This window comes from Amyelois transitella, chromosome 17 (assembly GCF_032362555.1).
Source record: "Amyelois transitella isolate CPQ chromosome 17, ilAmyTran1.1, whole genome shotgun sequence".
Classification (NCBI taxonomy): Eukaryota; Metazoa; Arthropoda; class Insecta; order Lepidoptera; family Pyralidae; genus Amyelois; species Amyelois transitella.
The window spans coordinates 8,212,205-8,222,167 of NC_083520.1; the positions used below are offsets into that span (position 1 = coordinate 8,212,205).

At 34.7% G+C, this 9,963-nt stretch overlaps 1 protein-coding gene across 1 annotated transcript; it reads left to right on the top strand.

Moving 5' to 3' along the window:
• The first annotated feature begins 2,685 nt into the window (after positions 1–2,685).
• On the top strand, positions 2,686–9,694 carry LOC106134221 (SET domain-containing protein SmydA-8). The gene is made up of 5 exons (XM_060948889.1): positions 2,686–2,734; positions 3,169–3,350; positions 4,590–4,715; positions 7,377–7,499; positions 8,581–9,694. Exons 1-5 carry the CDS (start codon positions 2,696–2,698, stop codon positions 9,674–9,676), a joined length of 1,566 nt encoding a protein of 521 aa, XP_060804872.1. The 5' UTR covers positions 2,686–2,695; the 3' UTR covers positions 9,677–9,694.
• The last annotated feature ends 269 nt before the right edge of the window (positions 9,695–9,963 follow it).

Sequence of the window (9,963 nt, forward strand, 5' to 3'; positions counted from 1 at the left end):
ACCGATTTAAATGAAATTTGGTTCACTGATGGAGTTGACTCTGAGGAAGACAACTTTTAATTACGAAAAAAAAGAGTGAAGACCACGCGGATGAAGTCGCGGACTAATTAGTAAATAAATTAAAAACTTAGAATAGTGATGGCACAGAAATGGGTCACTTTTATCGTCGCGTGTTATCGACCCCATTCTTGCGCTAAAATTACATCGCCCAGTTTCAGATTTCTGAAGAGTTCCATGAAATTGCGTGAAACGAATATTAGAAGCATATAGGGTTGCCAATTGTGATGGAATTGTTTTTATTTAAGTACTTTTATTTTTTATAAAAAAAAAGAATATGACCACTCCATGTCGTTTTCATGGACGTCGTAAAAGGCGACTAAGGGATAACCTTATAAACTTGGGATTCTTCCTTTAGGCGATGAGCTAGCAACCTGTCATTATTTGAATCTCAATTCCATCATCAAACCAAAAAAGCTGAACGTGGCCTATCAGTCTTTTCAACACTGTTAGCTCTTTCTACTCCGCAAGGGATAAAGACGTGATTATATGTATGTCTGTAAATATCTATGTAATATCAGCTGAACGTGGCCTATCAGCTTTTCAAGAATGTTAACTCTTTCTACTCCGCAAGGCATATAGACGTGATTTTATGTATGTATGTATATACATATATGTATTTTATTTTTACCAATGAATAGGTACAACAAAATTTTTATAATTAACCTTACACTCACACGAACTAGGACGCCGAAAACCGGACCAAGTGGAGAGAGAGAAGTCGGAAGGCGGACCCCGGGCCCCGAAACACTTCTGTGGAGGGTGACACCGGGAACACGCAGAGATGAGCGATAAGAGAGAGAGAGAGTATGTATTTAAATGAATATGGCAATGTAGAAGTTAGTTTGCAAGCATCCTTATTTTAAATGGAATAACTGAGATTTCTTCATTGAATCAAAGGCTAAGGTAAATAAAGGAAGAAAGAGTAAATTTTAAACCCACTTTTAATTATTTTTTCTATTAATTTCTTTTTGTACTATTTTAACAGTTGTCTCTTTTTATAAAAGTTATTATATGGTTTTTCTGGCATCCACCGAACACCGCTCGGTCACTCAGGTACTTATTAATAATACATGTTTTGAAACGTTTCATTTTGGAGTCGCTCGGTGACCACGTATCATTGTAACGTATCATTGTAAAAGTCCGAGATAAAATTAAGGTACGTTACATGTGCGTTAAATACCTGTATTATTTATAAATAGTCTAATGTAACACGAAAGTTTAAAATCAGATTTAAAAAATGGTATGTAAATGTGGAGAGGATGAATGAAAGCAGGTTGACTAAGCAGATATACAAGGAGATTGTGGAGGGAAAGGTCGTAGTGGGAAGGCCTAGACGAACGTATCTTCATCAAATTAAGGACGTGCTGGCAAAGGGTCAGGTCAAGTGTACCCGAAACCACCGAGCTTGCAGGAAGAGCGAAGGAAGTATGCAGATATTGTGGCAAGTGGAAAGATGCTATGTAACTATGTATGTCAAAAAATGGTCCCTATCGAAATCTAAAATAAACCATTGATAACTTTTGATGTAAGCACATTGACTGATTCTATGCGTACTCTGAAATAATGCCAACATCTCTCGACCTTGCGATTTATTAGGAGTGAGCGACTTTGGCCTTAATCAGTTATCATTTTCTATAAATAAATTTATTAAATTTATTTATAGTTCTAGCCCCCGGCTGTTTTGAGTTTACTAACTCTCATCCGTAATTTTATGCGCAGGTTTTCCTTATTTTCTTTTGCATACATACATATAACCACGTCTATATCCCTGCGACGCAGACAGAGTCACGAAAATACTAGGCCACGTTCAGATATTTGGCTTTATGATGGAATTGTCATTAAATGGTGACAGGTTGCTAGCCCATCGCCTAAAAGAAGTATCCCAAGTTTCTTAGCATATCCCTTAGTCGCCTTTTACGACATCCATGGGAAATATATGGAGTGGTTCTATTCTAAGGTGATGGAAACCACCTTAAATCATGTTTCTGTTTTCAGGAATGACACAAAATGGAAATGCTGACGTGCCTTATGAGGTAAGATTGTTACAAAAATATCTCTTTCACTTTTATAACTGAAACTAAATAGAAAAGCCTGAAAGAGTCTCATGTAGAGATTTTGTAATAGATATGCATACATGACGCTATAATAATTTTGGTAGAAAGTACGTTGGTCGCTTTAAATAATGATATGGAATGGGCCTGTTTTAATTAGCTCATTCTATCTAAATCACGTTTTTCTGATTTACGGGGTAGGCAGTCTCGCAACTTGAAGCCAACGTTCAGCTGAATGGCTCAATTATGGAATTGAGATTCAGATAATGACAGGTTGTTTTGAACTATCCATCGCTTAAAATAGCGTATTCGTTGATTTGAAAATTATGGAAACCATATTTATTATCAACGCCCTCTAGCGGCATTTCTTGAGACTTATTCACATAATAAAAAATTTACAATTTCAATTGCGTTGTCGCCCTGCTTTTCAAAGAGTTTATATTTACAACCGTTCACGCTAGATGTCGCTAAAAATAAAAATGAAATAAAAATATACCCACTTAGCGATTGATTGATTAATGACTATTAGAAACGCATTATGGTTAAAAATAGCCTCATTGTACTATGTCCTCTGTTCAGTAGCAATGAGATTCATTGAAGATAAGAACGTGAGCTTTGAACATGTGAGTGCGAATTTAGTATTTGATTTTCACTTTTCCTCTTAGCCGTATGCGTAAAATAATTAAGTTGTAGCACAAAATAACTTAAATAACTAAGTCTACTTTTGAGCCAGTACTTAATTTCTGTAAAAACTGAATGACATTAAACTAAGTAACTAAGTAGTACTACTAGTAAATGCCAGCTACTTTTTTTTTCATTCTGATTGCAAAAGTCAGTCAAGGAATGGAACTAGAAACCTGTCACATTTTGAATCTCAATTCCATCAAAGACATACAACCGAATGTAGCCATTCAGCCTTTTCAATCTGATGGCTGTGTCTACCCCGTAAGGGATACAGACGTGATTATTTATATGTAATTATTTATGTACATGTATGTATTTAAGGTGAAGCTTTCAAAGCGCCTTCAATGATTTCACAAACGTCATTAAATTCCAGGCTCGCACGTCAGAAGAGCTTGGCCGATACCTTGTTGCAGCACGGGACTTGGCTCCAGGTGACCTGGTCCTGACAGAGAGGCCCCTGGTCTTCGGCCCCAAGGGCATGCAAAACCTGGATGCTATGCCATGTGTGGGCTGCTATAAACAGGTGTCTACTGATGTCGGCGAAAGGTGTTCTAGGTACCGTAATCACAAGTAATACTAATTATTATAAATGCAAAAGTCTATCTGTTTCTCAGGTATTTTGCCGAACCGCTTGACCGATTTCAATAAAATTTTGTACAGTTATAATTACTTCAAGTCGTCAACGTCAATGTGCATTCGTCTACGATTTAGATTTAAGAGATCTATATTTGTAAATTTAGAAAATGCTGCAGTGTAGTTTGTTCCGCTATTTTATTCTAACGTAGGCTACTTTTTTGGGAAAATTCACAGGGAAACTTTTGGATACATACGTAAGAAAGCAATATTAAGCCAAACAATTGGCATAATCAGATGTTTAAGCAAACTCCTTATCGATTACAAAGACTTAGGTATCCATCCATTGATACACAATGTCCCTTGACGGCTTTAGAACTAGACTTTACTATACCTATATCTCTTTCCTTTAGATGTCGCAAAAGTGTACCAAGGAAGACACATTCATCTAGTGCAACTTTTACGATCATCGACTCGTAATCTAAGGATCCAGTGTGGGTTAGGTGCCCCCTTTTAATGGTTGCGGAGGTCGGATGGGAGTCACTTTTTGGAAAACCCTAACTTACTCATTCCAGGATCATGGTCATAAGGCGCACCCCGGGCTCCCCTTTTATGAAGTGAGGGTCTAAACGGGATGAACACTAGGAGATGGTAGAAACCACACCAGGCGACTAATCGCCTGGCTCTAAAGCCAGGTGGATGTATAGGCAAGCAATTTTAATCACGACTATTATCAAATTAAGGATTTCATACATACATACATATAGTCACGTGTGTGTCCCTTACGGGATAGACAGAGCCAATAGTCCCGAAAAGACTGAATGGCCACGTTCAGCTGCTCGGCTTAATGATGGAACTGAGATTCAAATAGTGACAGGTTGCTAGCCCAACGCCTAAAAAAACAGATCGCAATTATATAAGCCTATCCCTTAGTCGCCTTTTACGACATCCATGGGAAAGAGATGGAGTGGTCCTATTCTTTTTTGTATTGGTGCCGGGAACCACACGGCACAATTGAATGGAATTCTTCTCAGTATTTATTAGACTAGGTATTAGCTTCGTCTACTCTGGAAGGAAAAAAAGATGTGGTTATGTATGTAGAATGCACTTTAAATATATTTATTGTTTTGTTTTTGAATTGGATTAAAATGTGTTACCTAATATCTGCTTTTTACCTACGATACTTTCTTTTTGTTTCATAATCTGTGGAACGAATTACAGGTGCGGGTGGCCCGTTTGTTCTGGAAACTGTGCCGGTCTCACTGACCCTAGACACCACGGGGTGGAATGTCATATCCTCAGCTCTCGCCCCGAATGTATCTTGGACAATATGGGTGATTATTATAGGTAAGCTGTACTATCTGGCGAGAAGATTTCACATTGATCTTTAAAAAATCATACAAACGTTACATTATGGCGTAATCTATTAAAAAATATAAAAATGAAGTCATAATCTGAGATAGTAGTACGAGTATATATATCATTTTTTAGTATAACTTTCATTCGCATAAAGGTTTACGCATAACTATTTAAGGCATTAGGTATCTAACCTGACCTAAACAAGTTGATTATGTCACATTTACCCGTACGCCAAAAATCAATTATTTCTTAGACCTGACCTATTATGCTAAAATATTTTATGCCAAAACCGTTATGCCAAAGAGCAATAGGATGAAATATTTTATGCGGTAAAAAGGGGCCCCGATTCCATGGCGTTATTTTGGCACAGTCTTTTTAGATTTGTTGGCTCTGTCTACCCCGCAAGGAATATAAACGTGTCTATATTTATGTATAGTATAATTATGTAAGATGATGATATTTCGCAGAGAAAATAATTAAGTTACAAGAGTTGTGTTATGTTACTATAAAATGGGGCACTATAAAAATATACTGCAATGTACTTACAATTAACGTAATAAGATAAAAGCATTCCAAGTCTGAAATCCCTAAATCCGAAGAAAACGGAATGCATCTTGCCTTGGCCTCCATCCAAGGCACTTGCTTCAATGTAAATGTATGATAATGATTGGAACATCTCCATTGTCATGTTGTCTGATCATGCCTAGAACATTATGATACAATTATTATGAATATAGATAATTATATGTAAGTTTGAAATAGGTACTATAGTGACAGTATGAGTTGTTATTATTGGATTCCATATACTCAAGTACGCAATTTCATTTACGAATACCCCTTACTGCTTTGATTGTCATTTCTTACGAACACTACGTGGACGGTCAGATCTTTTGCTGTCACAAACAGAGGAGGTTTAATTGAACCAATAAATACCTAATTATAATTATTTCTATCATCAAGCCAAAAAGCTGAACGTGGCCTATCAGTCTTTTGAAGACTTTTGGCTCTGTCGACCCCGCAAGGGATATAGACTACCTATATGTATGTAAGTGTATGTATGTATATATACCTGTCTGTTGCACTACAGTGCAATTTAAAACCGGTAATTGAATTAATTTTAATACGCCTACATTTTCACGCGGTAAATTCACTTCCCCTTTTCTACATTTGGGTTCGGAATCTGGATCAATTTGCTTTTTACTACGCTTTTATTAGCTTGGGTTGTATGTATGTATGTATGTATGTATGTATGTATGTAACGGAATCTTTGAGCTTAATTTTCACTGATTTCTAAACGTCTGATCAACTTGAAACTTTGCACACGTATCAAGGACCGATGACAATGCAATATTTTGATAAGAGTTTCTCATTATCCTTATTAAAACTGCCAGGATTAATAAATTCATTTTTAGATCCTTCGTATGAGAGTAAGAGAGACAGAGATAGCACCAGTGCCAGTAATCTCCATACAAGAAACCAAGAAGTTCTGACGTATAAGGAGTCCAAAAAGAGATGTAATATATTTCCATATAATGTTACTATTAACCTGAGGCTTTTTTATTTCATCGCATCGCTCCATTTAGAATTACCATTAGAAACAATAGTAGAATTAGTAGAATATTTTAAAACAATAAAAAATATATAAGTAATAAAACAAAAGTAATAAATGAAAATTGAACAACTAAATTTACAACAATACAAGAATAAAGTTACTACCTACAGAACTTTGCGATATTTAATACGTATTTAACATATTAATGCAATTCTTGAATTAACATTAGGTATCTTTTGCCTATTTATAATAGCAACACTGTAATACTCGTTTAAGAAATGAGTGACAGTTTTATGTCAAATAAGTTTTGCAATGCAGTAAGTTTTGAATTCGATTAGAAAACCTGTAAACTTTCTTTCTGTTTTTTTATACCGGTGCCTGTGTATTTACCTATTTGCACTTTGTTTTGTGCTGATAACTTGTCGTTATTTGTAGTGTGGAATCTTCCGTTGAGTCGAGCTTTGTTCTTCCGGATATTCGTGTGATTTTATCATCTGAGATTGGACTCTGACTGTGTTCACTGTGTTGTGCAGATATTTTTTAGATAGGACTCCTGTAAAAAGTACCTGATTATTTGAGATAGGAGTCCCAAGTTTGTGTTTGTTTTTGTGAAAGACAGTTTTACAACGAAAGTGCCACGATGTCTTCAGGTAAACATTGTTGCGTTCCTGGTTGTAAAGGCACGCTTTTTAATCAGATTTAAATTGTTTTGTTTATAAATTTAATTTTGTTATAATTTTAATCGGAGGTAATTGACTATAACTGATTGTTCGACTTGCTACTACTGTTTTATAATTCCTTTGTCATTAATTTTTATTTTCTATTTTTTAGTTTGATTAGCAATAAAAGCGTAGTTTTTTAGTTTTTTTTAAACTATTATTATATACACACTCTTAGTTGTTTTTTGATTCTTGTAATACTTTTATTGTTAACAGTTGTGTTTTATTAATTAGGTACTTTATTATTAAAATTGGCTATGAAAGAGCTTGACCTCCTGATACAGGTGTATTTCACTTAATAGGAGGCCACGACCACAGTGAAATTATGTACCATTTAGTTAAAGAAATAAATATATTTTGATTTGATTTGATTTTCAGGCACGATGCTCTGCTCCCCCTGAGGTGCTTATTGCTTCAGACAGTTGACCAGGAGAAGTGGAAGAAACTGTCCAACATGCAATCCCACATGGAGTGCCGTATGCCAGGCAGCGAGGCTTATGAGTAAGTCACTTGTTCGGTTAAAATATATTTTTTGACCCATTAGCTGTTGCCCGTGACTTCGTTCGCCGTAAAAGATTGTAGCGGGAGCGATGATTTATTTCGACCGCCACCAAAGGGAAGATCTTCTGCTGCTACTTTAAATTCTCTGTAAATTTTTCATTCCCTCTTTTAACGCATAATTAATTCATAATCAATTTAATGAGCCTAAAACAAATAAAGTACGTAAAGCTTAATTTTTTTTAAAAAGGAGAACAAAGACGCATGCTTTATTTTCGTGTGATTAAATTTCAACTTTAATAAGTTGTCCTAAGTGTCATATTTTTCAGACCCCCGTAGTACCTATGGCACGCGTGACGCCTTTATCGCACGAAAAACTATTCTCTTTTTATTATGGCGTGAATAACAACATCGCGCTTGCCATGGTATGAGGATAGACTTGGCTTTACAGTGAGCTGTGAAAATGGGATAACAGAGCCGAAAAGATACAATTTTATAGAGGCTCTGCTTTTCCTTCTGAGGTACAAAGTTGGAGTTTGTTGGTAAAGTTGAATGCGAAAAGAAAAATTGATGCAATAAAAGAAAGTGAAAAATAAGTGAAGGTTGAAGACCGATAAAATACTTTTTCAAGTATTTTCAATCAGTCATAGCACATTCAATAACTGACGCATCTTAGAAATTAAATTTTTAGCTAATTTAAAATTTACTCTAAATATATTATTTACAAATATGTATGTAATACCATCTATCTACCCGCAAGACATTAAGACGTGATAACATATATGCATGAATGTAATAATAAATAAAATTAAACTCAAATAAGTAAGATTAAGATATTATTGACTTTTTATATCCAGTTTATCAATAAGTCGTCCAAGTTAGCTAATATATTAAATGTTCAGTCAAGTACGTAGCCGATAGAGCAGTATTGAAGTTTATTGGACGGAAAACCGTATTTAGAATGGACATGAAATTCTTTAGAATATTTCACGAATCATTAAATTTGTTCTTAGTAATCTTCAAACATCTGATAAAATTTAAATAGAATAATATTTAGATTTAATGTAATCCCTATTTTTTTCAGTGAAGCTAACGAATTCATCGTTGAGTATCTTATGGACTTTATAAATAAGGCTGATAAAGATATCAGAAACAAATATCTTCCCAGGGTGTCACCAGAACTGATCCATGAAATGTGTGGTATTATAGATACTAACGCTTTAGAAATTCGTGTACCTGAAGGCACAGAGCTCTTAGCTTTATATACTAATACATGTATCATGGAACATAGCTGTATACCAAATACTAAACATACATTTACTCTATCAGCGAAAGATAAAAATGACATGTACAGAATAACAGTCAAAGTTGTTGTTCCGGTAGAAAAAGGTAACCACATTACAACAATGTACAGCCATGCCTTATGGGGAACCCAAGCTCGAAGGCAGCACTTGAAAGATACCAAATATTTTGCTTGTCGATGCCCTAGATGTAGTGATCCTACAGAATTAGGTACATATTTGAGCGCTTTGAAATGTCTAGGTGAAGGTAATCAAGTTTGTGATGGAATACATCTCCCAGAAGAACCTTTAGATGATGAAACGGATTGGAAATGTAATAAATGCTCTATGAAAGTTAATAATTCCCAAGTTAACATGATTATTTCACAAATGGGCGAAGAAGTGGAAAATGTGCAAATGATGGGTGGGTCAGTTACGTCATTGGAAAACCTTCTTTGTAGATTATCAACATTTTTACATCCGAATCATTATCACTTATATTCAATTAAACATTCATTGATACAACTGTATGGAAGGCAGCCGAACTACATGTCAGAGGAAATATTAGATAAGAAAATAAAAATGTGTAAAGATTTAATTATTATTACTAAGACATTAGATCCAGGTAATGCTAGATTAAGTTTGTATAATGCTGTTCTACAGCATGAACTACATTCAGCCTTGCTATTGAAAGCAAAAAAGACAAAAAGTAATGGATCGCCGAAAACCTTGGAAGAAATAAAACCATTAATTATGGAATCCAAACTAGCATTAGAAAATGCGTTAAATTCTTTAAAAGATGATATAGAAGAAAAATCGGGAAAACAACTTTTCAAAGTAATCGTGAACAGTAAGAAAGATTTCGAAAAGTACTGTAAAGAAAAGAAAATTCGCATTTGAAATAATTTAATACATTTATAATTGTACAACTTACAGTAATATCACAGATATTTCTTTGTAACACATTACTTATAATTCTTGATATATTTAAATAAAAAAATGTCCAATAAAACTTAATTAAGCCTTGAGTTTGTTTCACTTATAAACATGTCAATTTCAATTGATCTTAATTGCATTGAATGGTCTCCAAATAATCAATTTGTTGTCAACCTGATTAACCCAAAGATTTATAGCCGGCAGGTCGTTAAATACTTTCCATGATAGTAAACTCAAATCAACCTTAATAA

What these genes read in the sequence shown, in the direction of transcription:
- LOC106134221 (XM_060948889.1), top strand. Translation starts at nt 2,696, where the DNA reads ATGAGATTCATTGAAGATAAGAACGTGAGCTTTGAACAT. An exon ending in AGAACGTGAGCTTTGAACAT is followed by an intron (nt 2,735 to 3,168) that starts GTGAGTGCGAAT and finishes ATTAAATTCCAG; the next exon opens with GCTCGCACGTCAGAAGAGCT. An exon ending in CCAGGCAGCGAGGCTTATGA is followed by an intron (nt 7,500 to 8,580) that starts GTAAGTCACTTG and finishes TATTTTTTTCAG; the next exon opens with TGAAGCTAACGAATTCATCG.